Source organism: Callorhinus ursinus, unplaced genomic scaffold (assembly GCF_003265705.2).
Source record: "Callorhinus ursinus isolate GAN/ISIS: 27379988/994484 unplaced genomic scaffold, GSC_fseal_2.0 scaffold1, whole genome shotgun sequence".
Classification (NCBI taxonomy): Eukaryota; Metazoa; Chordata; class Mammalia; order Carnivora; family Otariidae; genus Callorhinus; species Callorhinus ursinus.
Genome location: NW_027397063.1, coordinates 30,273,548 through 30,294,527, shown reverse-complemented (window position 1 = coordinate 30,294,527; position 20,980 = coordinate 30,273,548). Strand labels below are relative to the sequence as shown.

General features: G+C 32.2%; 1 protein-coding gene across 5 annotated transcripts in view; it reads right to left on the bottom strand.

Annotated features, from left to right (window-relative positions):
- Positions 1-1,271: 1,271 nt before the first annotated feature.
- CADM2 (cell adhesion molecule 2) overlaps positions 1,272-20,980 on the bottom strand; it is a 1,066,008-nt gene continuing 1,046,299 nt past the window's right edge. For all 5 annotated transcript variants that reach the window (XM_073892096.1, XM_073892076.1, XM_025872953.2 and 2 more), the window contains 2 exons: positions 9,782-9,907; positions 1,272-8,993 (listed from right to left, as the gene is read on the bottom strand). In XM_073892096.1, coding sequence (XP_073748197.1) covers positions 8,875-8,993; positions 9,782-9,907 — 245 coding nt within the window. In that variant the 3' untranslated portion in view covers positions 1,272-8,874. The remainder of the gene's footprint in view (positions 8,994-9,781; positions 9,908-20,980) is intronic.

Here is a 20,980-nt window from a genome sequence, read left to right as displayed (position 1 = left end):
TGCCTCCATCTGTTTAAGGACTTAGGTTAGTAAAGACAAAGTGGATTCAATTTTTGATAGTATGTGAGGGACATGTGTTTTTTAGAACTTTTAATAATGTACACACTCTAGTCATTGTTATGGCCACTCCTCAGAAGATGAGTTAATTTCCTAGATTTTCTTGCATAATAAAGTATTAGCTCATTAATCAGATCTATTTTTCAAAAAAATCAATATAGAAAATCTTCAGAGATTGATAATCCATCGAATTTAAGACCATGAACACTGGTTGAAAGAGATGCTATTTACTTGCTTTTAAGTTTGATTAAATCATAAGACTTCTTTCATAATACCTTTTTTTAAATTATTAACAGAATTTCCCCACTCCTCTGTCCAACATAGGAAGGCCAAAAATACAGAAAGTGGTCATTACTAGGAAGGGTAATTTAAAGTTTTGAAGGTCTGGGCATAGAACGCTATATTCTGGTTCTTAGTGTACTTCATGAAGTGGACTGATGATATATAGTAGGTGTTCAATAGTTATGTTTTCATTAAATAACATGCAATGCAGAGTAGCACTAAGTGGCATTTAAAATGCAACCAGGAAACTGCTTTTTCCCTTTAATATTTTCTTTATACATATTTTACTTGCTAGATTTCAAAACATTAAAAAAATCCTTAAAGTGCACAATATCAAATAAAATATGGTTTGAAAAAAATGTTAAAACTATGTTTTTCCTGGAACCTCTTGTTTTAAAGTAGTGTACAGTTATTTTTAGAAATCACCCCAGGATTGTCATTTAATGAAGATCCCTCTCATGGACTGAAGCCACTATGCAATTATCAAGAACACCTAAACTTAACTCTATCCTTTAGTGAAATACATGAATTTCCAGTATGCCTCTGTGATTAAAAAAAAATGCCAAAGTATATTTTGACAGAAACAATTGCCAATATGAAAACACAGAGTTGATTTTTATCTAGGAAACATGAGTGTCCTATGTTTCAATGTTTGTCCATGTTTGTACACACGTTTGTACATAGACACATGTACGTATACACATGAGCTGTCTAAGAGTGGGCATTTTGGCTATCAGGAAAAAAAAAGATTGTGTCAATGAATACGATTATTTCAAATGTCATCATTTTCTTTCAGATGTGTTGAATTCTATCTTTGATACAGAATTAAATGTGCTAAATTGTATCCCAGGGCTGCTTTTGCTGAGAAAAATGAATTAAAAGAAATACAATGTTATTTAATAAAATAAACCAGATACAAAATCTTGCCTTGTATTTACAGATAAATTTTAATGGAATATTCATGGTCTAACACAAATATCAGACCCAATGACACTAATTCTTGTACAGCCTTTGGCTTACCCTGTATAACAAAATCTGTTATTTAAAGTAGACTATAAAATACCATATGGTAAGTGAACTTCCAAAGACACAAAGAAAATCTCCCATAAATTTAAAAGCTTATCTCAAATTCTTATTGGCATAAGCTTAGGATGGATATATTATTAATTGTATTATCTTAGGTAGTTGAAATATATAATACTGGTTAGAATGTGAAAAATTAAAAAAAATAAGTTTAGGTATTTTTGCTTCTGTTCCTAGCCAACATTAGTAAACACACATAAGTGAATGTGAAATTACCTTTACAGAGTTTTGAAATTTTGGCAATCTCAAGCAAATTTCCCTAAGTCAGCAACATTTTTTTTTTTACCCTTAGTCAGCATATTACAAGGTTCATATTTTCCAAGGAGTAATGATTAAATGTTGTACAAATAAGATAATATTTATTTTACTACCATTTAATTTTTAAAACTTCCACTTAGAAATTTACAAGGAAAATAGGCATCACTGAGAAAAATCTAAAATGAATGGATAATGTAGTCAGTTGAAAAAGATATGCAAAATAATGTGTTTGGTATAAAGGAATGTGTTTTGTGACATCTTTTATAACTTGTCAGTGGGAAGAAAGAAAGTTCCATCTTTCATTGTCTGCTTTCAGACCTAAGAAAATGAACTAAATGAATAGACAATTCAGTAATGTCCAACAGATAACTAAAATTCAAATTTTATTTTTCCATATGTATCAGACAATATTTTTTTTCTGACAAGACTTGACTGAAAGATGAAGTGCAAATGGGAACCCTGTAAGAATGTTTAGAAGAGTTGTACATGACATATTTTAAGCGCCACTAAGTACACATTGAATACTTTGTAAGTATATAGGCATAGCAACATGCAAGTGTCATGTACCTAATATTACAATATGCATTTTGTTTTTTGAAAATGTTTATGATAACAGTAGATTCAATAATTGTGGTTCTCTATCTTCTGTGCAAAGCTTTATTTTGGCGAATCTTCTTTACAGCACAGAATTTATTTTTATGTTGTCATAAATATACCCTTCCAAAAGTTATGAATTTCATGTCATATAAATAGAACATTTTATTTTTGAAGCTACATTACTGGGAACACCTGCGTTTCTGGGTACCATTTCCAGAGATAAGTCTTTAAATTTTTTCTTAAACATGGCAGACTTGTTCCAATGTTGATTATGTTGAAATATTTATGATAAAAATGGAGCTTTCTTGAGGGAATACTTTTTGGTTGAGTGAAAAGCTAAATAACCAATTCACAAATACTGATGTGAACTGAATATGAAGAAAATAGGTCAGTAACCCCAAACTCGTGGATTACTCCTTAACTGCATCATTGAATCTACAATAAGTACAGCACGTACAGTTAAATAAATTTGTAAAGAGATTAAAATTTTATACACTTATAAGGAGAAAGAGTCCTAGTTTTGAAAAATCTCTAAATTATTTTTCTATTTATGAGAATCACTCAATACATTAGAAACACAGAGAAAAGCAAAAAGGATAGAGAGATAACAATTCAGTTTACATTTCATTTTTTTTAACCAACTGGTGACCACTGCTTTCAACCATCAAACATTTTATTGCATATAACTTTCACTATCAGCAAATATAAAGAGAAAAGTGTCTACTAGTATCATGTACAAGGAAAAGCATTTGAAGAAAGAAAACATTTGAGGTTTGACAGTACTGTGTATAATAGAAGTGTAATGTGGCATTCAAAAGTCCGTGTGGGATTCACTGCTGTTCTGACCCTGGGTGTGGGAAAAGTGCTTAAGTGCTGAGCCCTGGTAGGTTTTACTTTTGCCCCTGCAATATTCAAATATCTTTTAACTTTTCTTCTTTTGAAATATACAGTATGTTTTATAGGGGAAAATAGTGTTTCTTCTTTACATCTTTTTCACATGTGGGCCCATTCTCTCCAAAATAACCATACATTTCTTGTCACTAACATATATATATATATATATATATATATATATATATATATATATATATACATATATATATATATATAAAAGATGGTAAATATTCGACCAAATATTACTTGTAACAGAACCACATAACATAGAAACATCCTACGTTAAGCATATTTTATAGATTTAACATCCATAATTTGAAAGTTTCTTGCATCAGTTTTTTTTTCCTAAAGAAAAATCTGCTTTTAAAATGTAATTTCCTTTTAGAATAATTAAATTACATCATTTGAAAAATTCATATTATGTCTAAGCAGACAGAATAAAGTGGGCATTTGTGGCAATACTTTGCATTCATTATTCAGGTATTATTTGTTAATAAGGAGGGAATTTTAAATACTTAAATTTTTGTCTTAACATTAGATAACATTTCTTGGGAAAATAAATCATATACATAATTTTTACTTAAAAGCACAGCATTGATTTATAAGAAACTGTTGCATTTTAAATATTAAATGAAATGTAAGATTGGATTCCAAAGTGTTGCCATTTAAATTATTTTTAAAAAATCAACACAATTATATTACATTGAAATACTAAGTAGGCATGAGAAGAACTATCCTTATAAAGTTAGCATATTTTGCCTATAGGAAAAGTTAATGATAGGAAAGGAAAAACAAATGCAGATCCATACACCATTGAATACACTAAAAGAAACTGGCTTTTGAGATTTCCCAGGGGCTGGGGAGAGGACTGTATGTTAGTCCCGAAGAGTGCTTCCTGGGATATCCTGTAAATAATTATTTCTTCTATATCATAGCCCATGTTAAAAGTGAGAGGTAGAAGGATTATTGTAAGTATGCATGGCAGAGAACTTACCAGCTATATCCAATAACTATTGCATTCAATATTAATAATCTCAATACATAAAAATGCTGATGAGTTTAGAACCCATTCTTGTATGTTGTCCCCTTTAGCTCTCTTTATAATCTTGCTACTTTCTTTCAATCCATTGCCTTTGGAAGGGTATAAGTGCAAAGGGCATGTCTGGGACAGAATAGGGAGAGAAAGGGGGGAAAATATAGAAAAAAAGTCTAAAAAATTCCCATTAAGATATAGTGACTTTAACTATTAATTAGTGATAACCTATGTTCTTTGATTGGATAAACGTGTACTTATAATAAAAGTACCATAATCCATTAAAATATACACACATTTCAAAAAAAGTTTAAGGATTCCAAATTCAATTAGGTATCAAGCAAAGTTTAAAACTCATGTTATTTCTTTCTCTCCAGTAGTGCTAAAAACTAGGCCAAATAATTTTGTTGTGTCACATTAATGATTAAATAAGAAAAACTTGAAGTATTTGTTGTTGGATCAATTATATTTTTAATTAATGCTTTAGTGTGTGGGAGGTGAAGATTAGCAAACTCTTGGATCGTGTTAAAGAATTCTTTAAAATCCCTTTGCATTAGTATCCAGCAATAGAATTGCAGATATTGCACTGAGTATATTTCAATATTGCCAGTGTATATTTCAAAACAATTTCTATTATCTACACTAAGATTTCCTCTTCCCCAATATTCAAAATGCATATTATAATTACATGGGTTTCCAACATCCATACACAGCAAGTACAAGATACTTACATGTACGTACACTGTAGTTACCTATATTTTGCATAGTTTTTAGTGTGTACTTTGTGCCACTTAATAAAAAGCATTACTCAGTAATTCTTATTAGGTGTTTCATTTATTTCAGCTGTGGTTGCCAGTTCTTTTTGTTTGTTTTGTTTTGTATATTCATCACAGATTACCATTTGCAAAGGGAGATGATATTGGACATTTTTCGTGGGCTCTAAGTAATCCGCAATAAGATGGGGACATTGCAGTAAGACATGAGGTTTTGCATTTTCTTCACAATTAAAAAACATAACATGAATTTCATATTTATCATTCATAAAATTATCCTTATGTCCAAAGGAAAAGAAGATGTATTTTAAATGTTCCCCTTGGTAACACTTTGCAATAAGTGGCACTAAATTACACGATAACTGGTATGTTACATGGAAGAACCATCACGGTCAAACAGCTGCTGTACATGTGCCTATATGGAATCTCAATGCTGTTATAGTCATGAGTACATAATTACAAGTGAGCCTGTCCTTTTAATTGAGATATTTATATTTTTACAACGAAATAAAAATAAATGAGGTGTTAGCTTCTTTGCCATATTTAGGAAAGTTAGTTTTCTTTCTCTATTTTAATTGTTGGGTTTCAATGCAATATTAAGCATCTTGAATCAATATGAGATCATCCAGTTTCTAGATTAAACTCCAATATCAGGTTCCTTAAACTGCTTCTTGGATTCTCTGGTAAAAGAAAACAAGTTGAAATCTCTCTCCCTCTCTCTCTCTCTCTCTCTCTCTCTCTCTCTCTCACACACACACACACACAGAAACACACACACACATCAGTACTTTGCTCATGTGCTCTATCTTCGCTCTTGCACTCACAAACTTTCCTTTTTCTTCTTAATTTTAATGATCATTCTATCTAGGACACTCAAAAATGGGAAAAAAAGAATGCTGTTTACACTTTTTTGATGGAGGACAATCAATTTACACTGTAAACAGTACACTGGCAGAGAATATCTACTTCGGGTAAAGGATAATATTCCATATTCTACTAGGGGTATATGTGTGTTCACACTCCTTCCATTCAGTACCATAGCTACTGTGCTCAATAGGCAGAGACAGAATTTGGCTCTGTGCATACACATGTGTACATTTCAGACATTGCAATTGACATGGTTCCATTTCAAAATGTTATTTTGTATTTTTTCCTGATTTTTATAGAAATGAACAAAATTTTTATAATTTATTCCCTTGTTTGGTGGAAATAAAATAAATTTTAACGATAGGAAAATACAATTCTATTTCTATATTTTTCAGGAACTAAAAATGATACCTAATTCAAATCTAACTGTTTTAACTGGCTTAACATTTCATTAGAGCCCACAAATCATAATATATTAGTCAGTTTCTTTTAAAGAATTCTATTGACTTTTTATATTACTCTAAAGGGTTAAATGAGTCAAAAATTTTGAAATACAACCAATTTTTGATTTCTAATTTTACAGTGCTATAAATAATGATTGAGTTATTTAGGCAACAATTTAGCAGTTGGAGCCAAGTAGAATATAGACAAAATGAAGAGGGATGTAAATACAGCATCAATGAAGAGTAGCAATTTTGTAAGTGCATCCTGAAATTAAGCTTTAAATAGTAATTGATGATGCAGTTTATACAACTTACTTCTGTAATAAGACCCTTTCCATTTTGTACTAACAGGATGAATTTTGTTTTGTGGAGTCTTTCTAAAGATTATGCATTGAAAGATATGAACAGTTTATAAACCTATTCTAGTTTCAATGTGTCTAGTAGCACCTACCTGATTCTCTCAAACTACCATACTATATTAACATATTATTGCATTTTTCCACAGATGGTATGGAGTGAACTGTAAAAACAAGCATGCAATCACATCAATGCAGACTTATTTCCTTAAAATGTCATACTGTATATGATTTATTATGTTAACACTCAACCACATCATATTATTTATGTTCTGTATATTCTGAAAAAGTGCTGCTTGACTGACATCGTCCTTTTTCTTTTGTAAGAAATCAACAAGATAAATGCTTCAACAATAAAAAAAAACAATTTAAAAATTCTAACGTTGTCCTTAAAAGTTTATACTTTTCTGATAAATAATCTAAGATACAGCACCCTTGTCTTCCATTTGATATTAATACATGATGTCATACTCAACCATTCTCATTTCCAAAAAATAAATTCCAAGATATTATTTTTAAAACCATAGGCCATCATGCTTTCAGACATCTCAAGTATAGCTACCGTACTGTCATATTTGTTTTCTTCTTAAAGGTGCAATGCTTGTGAATGGGAAAATAATTTTTATCTAACTGGATTTTTAATTTTTAGCAGATAATAAATTTAATGAGAACTAATCTAGCAATATTGTATTTTACTAGAAGAAATAATATGACTTTAGATTGACTCTGTGTCATATTTAAGAATACAGCATTTCTTAATGGTTAAATACACCAAAATTTCAGAAATAATCCAGAGAAAGAGACTTTCACCTTGGAGTTAAAAGCATGGCAGAAATTCTCCATCACTCACTGTTTCATAAGTTTGTACCTCACAAAATGCATAGACAGGAATTTAATATAAAGAATTAGTTCATTTATACAGAAAACATGTCTTAAACACTTCTTTTTGGCAAACCAACATAGGTAAGCAGCTCTGGAACTGCCAAATTAAAATTTGTAATAAATTTTTAGCAAACTAAGAGTTTACTTTTAGGTTATTATTCAACTGTGGTTGTAATTTAAAACCTGAGGCTGTGCACTGGTTGTTAGCTTAAAATTACCTTTCCTTATAACATTGTGCTTCCATTGTATAACAAATAAAAATTAACAAGAACTAGAAAAATTTGTTGTTGAACAGTGCTAGGACATACAGACAAAAATACTAATACATGTTATCTACTTATAATATTGGTTTAAGTAATATCTAAAGGGATATAATGGACATTAGAAAATGCTTACTTATGACTGAATTACCTACAGCCAAAAAAGTTAAATATGTATCAAATAATGTTTAATTGGATTTATTATATGCACTATATACAGATACTAAATGTCTCAAAATTGTGCCCTATGGATACTTCAATTTTGTTTAGGCAGGTGAGTCATTATGGAGCAAATAAATTATAGAATCAAATTAGGGAAATGAATGAAATTTTTGTGATTCCTGAAGCAGTAAAATGTTTGTAAAAAGTTATCGGTAAATGAAGCTAAAATAACTTAATGGTGGGATCTATATAATTATATAAGATGTCATGTCGTGACTGCAATGCATACACACATGGTTCCTGTATCAAAAACTATATTTTTAAATAGCAAATTGATACAGCTTCACCAGTATAATCTCAAACATTCCAGAATCTATTCTACAGTGTTTTCAGTTGTGTTTTCTAGGGCGTATATTTCCAAACATATCTTTGAAGGCAGACATGTAGAAAACATTGTTTGTAAACCTCTAATTTCTGATTAAACTTAATCACATTAGGTCTTTACCTAATCCTGTTCCTTGTGAAAGCTGTCCAGTGGTAAATTGACAAAATTTATGATTTAAAGGGAAAGAATGAGGGCAAAAAAAAAACTTTGCATACTTTTTTTTCAATGTATAAAAACAATTCAATACCATGATCCAAGGAGATGATTAACATTGTTAAGGCTGTATATTCAAGCACTGTATGTTAAAAGAGCAATGGTGTGGAATTTAGGCAGTAAGAAATGTCCTGCATTATGGATGGTACAGTAATTAAAGAATGATGCTTTCAACAGCTGATTGTTGGTATACACTGGCTACTGATAGCAGTACGGTATGGAAGTTAATAAAGGTAGCAGAAGATGGTAGAAATGAATTCTGAAAGATGATAGCCAGTTTTCTCCAGCAGCCAGCCTGGTAAGGAAAACTCATAATCTTGGCCTGAATTTTAAATGAAATACTCTTTTTTCTCTTCAGCATTGACTTGGCTGCCTTCAGCATTGATAATGGCTGTGTCAGCATCTGGTGCATCTTCAGCCCCTTTAGCTTCATTTGTTAAGTATGTTCCTGTGGGTATTGGGCGAAAAAAAATATATATGTTAGTTCTGTGCGACTGGTTAAATAGCCAGCATTAAAGCTACATTCATTTAGGAGCTTGTGCCAGATTTTTTATATGTTGGAACATATTCTGAGACATCATAAACCACACAATTCATTCTTCTGCTGTTGTACACTATCTTTCAGTTTTCGGGTATATGTTATATATGAAGCTGTGGCCAGGTTAACTAGAGGCAACTGCCTAACTGGAGTGGGGAATGAGTAGTTTGATTTCCTTGATGGCTACAGACCATGTGCTCTGTGCAGCTGTAGCAATCAGGCTCCTTTGTTAAGATGTTGATAATGATCACATCAAACGTGTCATCTTTCATTCTGAAAACTCCACTTAAAAGTAGATTATATCAATAGTTTGCTACCTAGCCCATTGCAAAATATTACATATTTTCTTCACTTATATGGCCAGATGTGTGTCTATAAACCTATGAACAAAAAATGTTGACCAAACGTTTAACATTATAGTTGAATATCAATCCTAGAGATAAATTACAAACTTGCTTTTTTCTTTTTTTTCTGAGCCAGTGACTCACTTTGTGACCTTTGGCCATTGGCTAGGCTTTATTTTGCTAAACCAAACCAATTTTCATTAAGTAAAATAATCAAGAATTCCCTGAAGTAATTTCATATTTAGATCTCTCTCTGTCACATGTATGCACACACTCATTTAATATTTCATGATTAAGCTAGTCTTTAGAATATTTTTTGTCAAACTTAAGATTACTTTATTAAATATTACCTACCTTTATGTCTTGCCAGATATCGACCAAGCAGAAATATAGAACACAGTGTGACAAATACAACTACAGCCACTATTCCTCCTATAAGAGCATGATCAGGGCCAGTCTGGCCAGCCAGAGCATTGGGATCTAGAGAAGAGAATAAAATATCACACAAATGATGTGTTATTTAAGCATAGAGTATATATCTGCATTAGAATGAGTTCTTTTGAAAATTAGTTCATTTCTATTGAAATAAAATTTCATTAATGTGTATTAAATCAACCATCTAGTCAACAAATATTCATTTGTACAACATACCTGGGGATATAATATTTGCCACATCAATCACAATTGTCATTGACTTTACGTTTCAAGACTGGATAAATGAATACACATAAACTTTTTTTTTTTTTTTTGAGGGAGAGAGAGCACAGTTTAGGGCAGGGGAGGGGCAGAGGCAGAAGGAGAGAGAATCTTAAGTAGACTCCCCACTCAGCACAAAACCTAAGGCGGGGCTCAATCTCATGACCCTGAGATCATGACCTGAGCTGAAATCAAGAGTCCCACACTTAACCAACTGAGCCACTCAGGTGCTCAAATAAACATATATAATTTTGCATGGTTTTATGCCTTTCCTTCCTCTTCTCTTTCTGAATATATGTGTGACTGTGTGTGTGTATGTGCATATGTGTGTATTTTTTAGTGTGATGAACACAATTTTATCATTCAAAAAATAAAATTATGGGAAACACTAGGCCTGAGATGATAACTTGGAATTTATTATCATATAAATCTTATTTAAAGCGATAGCAATTGATGAACTCCCCACAGGAGTAAGTCTAGATAGAGAGGAGAAGAAGTCTGAAAACTGAACTGAGGAACTCCCATATCTAAAGTCCTGGAAGAGAAAGTGCTTCCAGCAGAGCTGACTGAGGAGAGAACAGTGAGGTAGGAAAATATCCTGCAGAGTACATTGTAGTTGATCAAAGGAAAGAACATATTTCAAGGAAAGGAGGGTGTTACAAATTGGGTTAAATGTGATTGACAGAAGGAGGAAAATGAACACTCAGTGTAAAAGATTAAGTGCCTATTTGACTTGTAGTTTTAGAGAAAGTAGCTGGAGAGATACAGATTAATAATATACTTTCACATTTGGCCTTTAGTAAAATTACAGGGAAGAGATGAACCCAGCAAAGGATAGCTAGTTTTCAAGCAGAAAGAAAAAGATCAAAAGAAAGCCTAGACAACTGGGAACTGCAAAGGTTTAGAAAATCAACTACTTATGGAAGTCACACAATAAGGGACAAAACTGAATGAACCTTTGAGCAACAAAACCCACTAAGGCTCAGCCCTACTGCAAAGATCAGATTGAGTATACTGCCTACCCTCCCAAGCTCATGTTGCCGATACCCTCATGGTAACTACTTATATTCTAAAGGAGGGATTAAGAGGTTGGAGAAAGTAAAGAAATAAATTAGGCATGACAATTATGCCTTCAAAAGATCTTGAAGTATGATAATAAGCACATGAATATGACATATTAGGACTTTAATGTGTTTTTAATGAAACTATTGTGAGAAAGTAGCATATGTTTAGATAGGAAAAAAAGTCTACTTAAAACTTCAAGCAACCTCAGGATCCCCAAGCTTGGTGAAAGCAAGAAGTGGAGTATAAAAGCTGGGTAGTTCCCATGAAGAGCATGTTCCCAAACATCCACTTCAAATGTGGCCATGGAATATAACTGACAGATTGAACCTTCCATAGGGTAGAATTGGGGGAAGCAAATAAGAGTGTACAGAAGAGAATTCCATTTCTTCAAGGAATTACAACTGCTGCCAAGGCAGAGGGATCTTTTAATGCTAGTCTGGCATGTTTTCATAATTGCTATGGATAATGACTACTCAGTGTTTCCCATTCTTTATTTCCAAATGGGAACAATTATGGTAAGAAGCATTCCTCATGGCTGTGTTCTAGCACTGCATTTTGTATATGTGTAGAGGGGAGAATTACTAATTTGTCTTCAGGTTTATTTGTCCCTGGACTAATGTATCCAGATATGATGAAGAGGACTGTGGATATTTAAAGATCTTAGTCTTTGAGTTGGATATATTGGCTTGATGGGACATTAGGCTGTCTCTTTGGACAGGTATGGCAGTTGTTTGTGTAAGGAAAATAGGTGAAAAATATTTGGTGATCAGAAGGGTATATTGGGGAAGATATTTCTAGCTAATAACAAACTTTCTTTCTTTTCTTTCAGTACACAGAGCTAATCATTTTCCAGCTTCACTTCAGTTGAGTGTAACTGTGTGATCTGGGCTCTGGATGAATGAAGGTCCAGCCAATAAAAACATTCCACATGTAACTCTCCAGGGTGATCTCAGGAGATACAAATTGAAAACGAGAGAAGCTATAAGAGTAAGTAAGGCAATAGATCATTCAGTCTCCACCTGGAAGAAAATTGCCCAACTAAGCATACATGCATTGAACTATTCAAGGGTTAAAAAAAAAAAAGTTTATTTTAAAAACACTGAGTATTAAAAAGTTAATCTGTCGAGGCAGCTTTTGCTAATGTACCTTTCTATTATATATTTCTTGTATTTTCCTTAATTTCTGGCATTGGCTGTAAATCTAAAAATTAAAAAAAAAAGAAAAACAGGAAGAAAAAGCAAAACTAAAACTGTCATGCCTCAGAATTCCCCATTCTTATTCCTTGCTTAGATACTTCAGAATCAGTTTCAAATTCCACTTCTTACTCAAGTCCCCAAATGCAGATAGTCATAAATCATTTCTGTTTTGTTTGCTAAATATCTCTCAGAACTGAAACTGAGAAATCACTCCTGTTCATACATCTCTGTACCTATCTCATTTCCTGAAGGTAAATTCTAAAACACTATTGCTGGACCAATTGGTATAAACATTATTTAAAGACTTTTGATAAATATTGCCAAATTATGTTGTAGAAAGACTGTATGAATTCATCCTGTACCACCTACATCTGAAGGATTCCCCCCCAGTACTAACATCAGATAGTAAATTTTTAAAATTTGCTAATCAAATATTGATAAATGTTAAATATTTAGTATTTACAAGTTACCATAAATGTGTCTAACTACTTTTGCCTAGATGAATTCACTAATTTGAAATAGCTGCTTATTCAGTTTAACCCTTTATTTTTTTAAAGATTTTATTTATTTATTTGACAGAGAGAGACTCAGCGAGAGAGGGAACACAAGCAGGGGGAGTGGGAGAGGGAAAGGCAGGCCTCCCACCAAGCAGAGAGCCCAATGTGGTGCTCCATCCCAGGACACTGGGATCATGACCTGAGCCGAAGGTAGACGCTTAGTGACTGAACCACCCAGGCGCCCCTGGTTTGACCATTTTTCTATTCAAATTTTCTGTTTCAATAGCTCTCTCCATAGAAAGATGAATATTTTTAGCAACTTATTTTTATTTATTCTACATTTATTGTCTTTTCAGTGGTGGATAAGTATTACAATTTTATGTAACCAAATCTATCAAACTTTTGTATTATGATGTCTGACTTGTGGGTCATGATTTGAAATGCTTTGCCCATGATGAGATTATACACATATAGATTTACGCTGTTGTTTAACATTTTTATTGTCATATTTTAATCCATCTAAAATGTATCTTGGTCTATGGTTTGAGGCTAAAGTAAAACAGAACTTTATGTTCCTCTTTCTTTCTTTCTTTCTTTCTTTCTTTCTTTCTTTCTTTCTTTCTTTCTTTCTTTCTTTCTTTCTTTCTCTTTTCCCTCTCTCTCTTTCTTTCTTTTTTAAGAGTGAGTTGGGAGGGCAAAGGGAGAGGGAGAGAGAGGATCTTAAGCAGCTTCCATGCTCAGCAAAGAGTCCGATGCGGGGCTCCATCTCACAACTCTGAGATCATGACCTGAGCCCAAATCAAGAGTTAGACAATTAACCCAACTGAGCCACCAGGTGCCCCTGTACTTTATTTTCTAAAGCATTATGTCTAGTATTTGTCAAGATTATATTTATCATTTTTATTTCATGACCATGAAACCTACTCAGTATTCATACTAGTTTAAATCGTGTTTATTTAGTATAATAATTCCATTTAAACATCTGGGAAAATTCTTTGTTGAGCATACATTATTTCTTTTATTGAAAATACTTTTCATTGGATACAAATTAATTTTTTATTCCCTTTACCCATACTTGCATTTTCTTTATTATTAATGTTGAAATGTTTTGAAGGATTCTCTGTTCTGATGCTGGTATTTATTCCTGCTCAGCTTTAATGCTGCAAATCAATCCACCTACAGAAACTATCTTTGAAATGAAATGTGTATCATATGACATTTGTACATAGTGGGTGTACTGGAGAGGGAGTCTTGGGATGTAGATCATTATTGGTGAGATATTTCACTGATTAACTTCATGCATTTTGCCTATACTTTTTTTTTAAGATTTTATTTATTTATTTGACAGAGAGACACAGCGAGAGCAGGAACACAAGCAAGGGGAGTGGGAGAGGGAGAAGCAGGCTTCCCGCTGAGCAGGGAGCCCGATATGGGACTCGATCCCAGGACCCTGGATTCATGACCTGAGCCGAAGGCAGACGCTTAACGACTGAGCCACCCAGGTGCCCAATTTTGCCTACACTCTTCATTCCCACAGTAGAATCTCAGATATGTGGACCATCCCCACCCCCTTTCTTCTGTACAGTAAGACAATCTTTTAGAATTTGTTTAAATAAATTTAAATTTATCATGTTCTTCATTGGATATATTTTCATTGGGTTTCAGATACATTTATAGTATATTAATAAGACTTTCAGAGAAAGTAATGCAAACACATATCTATTTGACTCTAATCATTAATGTTCTACATATACTCTTATAACCTATGAAGTAAACATTTAAACTTTTAGCCGTCAGCTCATCAGCAAAATAAGTCCGCATACAGTCCCAGGATTTTTAAGATTTCAAAGATAGGATGGATATAGATAATGTTACTTTACACATCTATTTGTGAATATATTTGTTTAAAAAAACTAACACTGTTGGTTATGCTTTTTATTTTTCCCCCATAACTCTTAGAACTAAAGTCTGTCTTTAAATCCTACCGTTAGCAACTAAAACAAGTGATTGAAATTGAGGATCAGATAAGTATCATCCTAACAATGCAAAAATAATATATAATTTAAATGGCTAAGTCCCAGTGGGAATCTCTCATATATCCTTTCTCTCATTTCTCTCCTATTGTCATAGCAATAAAAAAAAATGAAGTACAGCCTTCAGAACTTCCTTTACAGATAGCTGAATCTTCATTATTATTCAGATAAATACATCATATATCTTAAAGACCATTATTCATTCTCAAGTGTTAGTCTATGATTTGCGGGAGTTAGTCTATTAACACTGAGTGTGTAAATCCCAATGGATTTGGCAATATATTAGCAGTCTCTTTAGTCGACAATGCACATAACACAAAGAATATTGTAGAATTAAAACTTTCTGAATTTAACATCTTTCAATTAGGGTTACTGGACACTTAGTAAAGGCCTCCAAAGAGAAAATATGTTAAATAATAATATTTAGGGTTAGTAATTTCTGATATTTAGAAGAGTAGAAAGTAACCTCAAAGTATACTTTTATTTAACACCTTAACATGGAGAATCTTAAATTATGTAATTCTATCTCTGAAATCATTGCTGGGGGTTTCTATCAAGTAGCTTGTCTGTCATATGTTTCCCTTTAAAATGAGAAGTATAACTCCCAAGAAAGAACATCTGACTTTTTAGGATCACATCATGCAGAAATTATAAGTACTACATAGTTTTTAATTCAAGTGTTAGAATTATTTTATGATAAATAATTTTATGTTATCATATATGATTTCCAGTTTGAACAAAATGGCAGGAAAGAAGTAAAATTAAAATCATTTTATGCAAACATTTTAAAATTAGGTTTCATGGCTATTTTTAAGAGAATGATTTTCATTATATATTAAAATAAATATGTTTTCAAGGCCATATTTGGATTAACAATTGTAATTTTTTTAAACAACAAGATTCTAAGTATATGTACTAATAATAAGAATGCTAATTCACATACTCGTGAATTGATAAGAAGTTTTTAATGTTTTCTTACTGAACTCTAATAAATACTGTCTACAAAACTGTTTAAATGTCAGGGTTCAAATCTAGGGATAGAATTTAATGTCAATATTGAAAAATATGAATAGAAAAAGCTGAAATGAATACAAGAATTAGTGAAAGAAACAAGTGCCTCTTATGGAAAAGTCAATAAATAGTTCCCTAGTAACAACCATCAGAGTTGTGGAAAGTCAAGATTTACATGAATTAAGTACAGAGTAGTATAAATTTGGACGAAATATGACCAGACTGCATGACAAGAGCCATTTCAACAATAAATACACTTATATTACTATTCTGTACCCATTTTGGAGGATTTTTTTAAGTGATTGAAAACTCTTGGAGAAACTTCAGTTTAACTATAAAATGGTTCAAAAATATAAAATTCAACTCAAAAGTAAGTGTAAAACTGGGATCGTCACCTTTAGAAATAGAAAGCATAAATGATTTTTCAAGTTGTTTCCCTAAGTGTTTCTGAGTCACAAACGATATCTAGCATTTCTACTGAATTTTCTCTTTGTTGGGAATGTACTTACATTGGGTATTTAAGACTTTAAGAAAGTAGGGTATTTTTATTTTAAGAAACTGCTATTGCCTGAATTGTGTTTCCCACAAAATCCATATGTTGAAGTGCTACTACTCACTGTAGTAGAACTTGGAAATGGAACCTTTGGGAGAAAACTAGGTTTAAATCAGTTCATGATGGCGAGGCCCTCATGGTGAAATTAGTGCCCTTATAAGAAAAGATAACAGAGCTAACTCTCTCTCTCTCTCTTTCTCCCTTCCTCTATCTCTCTGCCTTGTGAGGACACAACTTGAAGGCAACCGTCTGCAAGCTAGGAAGAGAGCTTTCACCAGAACCTGGCCATCTTAATCTTCTAGCCTCCAGAACTGTGAGAAGTAAATTTCTGTTGTTTAAGGCAATCTATGGTATTTTGTTTTGGCAGCCTGAACTAATGTAGAAACTATAGTATGATCTTTTTCATGTGTTATCTCACTTGACTTATGTAAAAATTTAAGGCCATAGAAAATAGATTTGGAGAAGTTTGGACAATCCATACTCATTCCCAGCCAAATTTTTTGTAGACAAATAGAAGATCCAAGACTGGACCAAACAATTTCTTTTAGTGAGTTACCTATAATTGAGTTGTACATTGTATTAGGTGTTGTATGAGTTAACACTGCAAACCCCTCTATCCATTCACCCACTGATGTATCATAGTGGTTAAGATGTAATGATTGACACCAAGAGGATCAGATGAAATCAATCTTGGAATGAAACTGTGTTTCATTGTGTATACAAATAGAAGGAAAACAGTAGAATAGAAGAAAAGTCAGTTAAAGTCTTCAAGTGAAAGAAATTGCTCACAAAATCCTGGATTTAGAAATTGTTTATACCAAACCTTAAACCACTTACTGCTATTGATTTGACTTTAAACAAGTTTCTTAACCTTTTCATCTTTAAAATGTGAATAATTCTTATTTTCCAAGGTTGTCAAAGATTAAATGTGTTACTGTACATAAAGAGCTTAGAGAAATATCTGACACAATGTAATGTAAGCACTATCTAACAGTTATACGGGGAAGGGGAGGAAAGTGGAAAATATAAATCGCTGTGTAGAAAAATACAGGTTTCCTTTCTTAACTTTTAAAAGACTCATTCAGGGACTTTTGCTCTACATCGTAATGGTGAACCATTCTAAGTGTCTAAATATTTGAAAAATGGGGAGGGGAAATTAATAGAAGAAAATTTGCATAACATGAGATTGAAGAAAATGAAACTAGTGGGAGTTTGATGGGTGAGGATTAAATGAGAGAATAATTTATTGAGTATTTAATCTATGCCAGGTTCTGTATTACAAATGGCTCATTTTATTCAAAGCATGCAAAGTGTTGACTCAGATAATCATAGTTATTATTAATATAAAGATTGATAAACCATGGGACAGCTTGTCTAAGCAAGTTTTTGGAATAGTTTTTGAAAGACTAAAAATATTATGAAAGTCAGTTTTTAGAATGTGTCAGATGACTTCTATTTTGAGAACAAGTTTGTTGAGGTAATTTCTAGCATTTTATTTTTTCACACAATTGTATTCTCTTTTCTTCTATCCTGAAGAGGAATTCAATGCCCATCCATGCTAAGTGACTTGACTTCTGTTAGTGCTGTTTCTTCATCCCTTAAAATGTTCTTTCCCTCTGCCTAATTAAAGTCCAAACAACATCGATTGGTCTCCCCATGTCAATTAGCCCTGAATTGTTTCATCCAGAAATTGTTTTTTTCTTGAATTAATTCACTTGCTTTAGTTTTATGTTCCCCCTAAGATGAAAGTTTACTTGAGGATGATAGTTACATCTTATATTTGTAATATGGCTGAAATAGCACTTTTACACAGTTCTTAGAACCCAGCAGATTGAGTGAATGGATAATATTAAATTCTTACACTAAATTTCAGACAGAACCTGGATCTTTAGATACCATTTGCTGTGCTGAGCACAGCACAGCACTCCTTCACAGTATTAAATTATTTGTTAAAAAATAATAATGCTGTTACTATTTAAATATTTTAGAAATTAGTGCTAAGTAAAGATGGCTCATCCAGATTTGTACTTAATGCTTTGGATAATTTGGTTCTAATATTAAATTTAAATTATTACTATGTATTAAGAGCCTATTTTACTTTCTCTAAATGGAATAATGCATCAGAAAGAGAGTCCCTATTTCAAAACATTAGAAATAGTTACACATAATTTACTGATAAAAAAATATACAGTCCTTTGGCAGTATATGACATTAGCAAGGTCCCTAGGGGAAAATATATCAGTACATTCACTCAAGGATCATCTATTACCTTCTAATTTTATGTGTAATTACTGTTCTGACAAAAATACTTAAGAACGATCTCTAAAGGATAAAAAACATGAAAATATATTGTTCTTTGTGTGTGTACAGTGATTTGCACATAATTTTAACTATGAGCAGTGTGTATAGGGACTCTAAATCTATGGGTTCTAAATTAAGACTACATCGTACAACAGGTTTTCATTAATAGGAAAATTCCCGGCAAGCACAACACTTAGTCTTTCTTCTCAAAAATGTATTTACTGCACCATAAATTATGTTCCATATCAAGCTCATAAATATACATGCTGCCACACACTTCTAGGTATAATAGCATCTATGGCTTCCTATTCAGAAAGATTAGGACAATAATTATAAAATTACTATTTTTTTGTTTGTTTTGAATTTAGTGTTTCAAGGTTATTATGCTTAGAGGTATCGTCAATTTATAAACTGTTTTAGCAAGTGAAGTGTGATTATCAGTGATACAAAAGTGAAGTGTTGCATTCTACACAAATTTTACGCACTGCACTACAAATTCTCTACTGCGAGAATTATCTCCACTCAAGATCTTTTATCATTTTTTATGAGTTACAGTTTTCCTAATTATATAACAATTGATTTCATTAACAGGTATTATAGATAGTTAACAATGCGCTGGACCTAAACAACATATGCACTTGAATAAGATTCTCTATTTGTCTTTGAGAAGTAAAATTTAAGTGGAAAATTTCTCCCAAAAAGGTATTCTCATTTTTGTATAAAGTAGGTTCTAGCACAAATCTCTTCATTTCACTGATCTTCTGCTCTCAGGATACTATTTCCTTGACTACTTCAAATGAGGAAACTTCAGCTTTGAAGAATTTGAACAATCCAGAGAGGACTCTTATCCAGCAGAGTAGTGTAACTATTAGGAGTGAGGGCCCTTCTCAAATGCTTCACCTCATTTAGCACTGACATCCATAAAGGGAGAGAACTTGCCAGAAGGTGATTACCTGTGTGATACAGGAGGAAGGTGAAAGAGAGGAATATTCTTTAAGGTTATCTATGAGATCAAAGGGAGAACAAAATAAGTTATTGGGTAGCCATGGGATTATTTACTGCTTGGAAAATGTAGCTCAATTATCCATTAGGCAGAAGACATGTCGTGTAATTTTCCTGCTTTAAACAGTAGTCTCTCAAGATCAAAGATCTGAAATAGTATCACTCAGAATCATAAGACCCAAGTATCACTTTCAGTTTGACATTCTTATAGTTTCATTGTTCTACATCTATAAATAAGGATGCATACCCACTCTGCCTTCCTCAAAGAGTTGTTAAAATCAGTTTATATGGAGCCTGTACATATAAGTCACATCTAACATGGTCAATATATATAATATAAAATAATGAGCTTTATAAGGTTAGAGACTATAAACCAGTTTTTTGTAGTTTTACATTTTTTTTCAGGCAGATATGCTCAAATTCCTTCTTCAGTGTGCAATTTCTCTTACATTTATGTGATCTGTAGAAGTTGCTGTTTTTTATTCTGTTGCCTCATGTCTTTCTCACTAGGAACTGTTCTGCCTTCAATTTCAACAATACCTAACTCTTTGCTCATCACTGGTGTCAGCCTACACACATAAAATAAATAAATGGGAACAACCATTAAGAAGGAAGAAAAATGACTAGTATATGACATTGCCATATGTCTATGTTGGCAATGTACTCTGTGCAAATCTAAAATAATGAATTAAAGTATTTTTAAGCAGACTGGAAGTTAAAGAAGTTGTATGTAATGTTTTCTGCAGAAGAGTCAAATCTAGATTTAAGGATATTTCTTCTTAAACTAAATTAAAAAGAAATGGCCTAATAATAATTAAATGAAGTATCCTATCAGATAAAACCATAATAGGGCAGATTTAATTTTAAAACCCTCAGAAAATATAAATAATAAATGTTTGACAATGAGAATATTTATAACACTCAACATTATTCTAAAAAGTTTAGTCTGGAGGAATTGTTTATGTCTGTTCATAGCAGAAATGATTGCAATGGAAGAAGAAATATTTAAAATTATGGGGAAGGATTATCTGTAGGAATATGTCCATTTTTTTTATGGGCCAATACATTAGAAACACAATACCACTGCGACTGAAATAATTCCCCTTCATAAACTAGTCAGCTCTGAAATGTGTACTATATTACCGGTCAATTCAGTCATATATATATATATATATATATATATATATATATATATATAT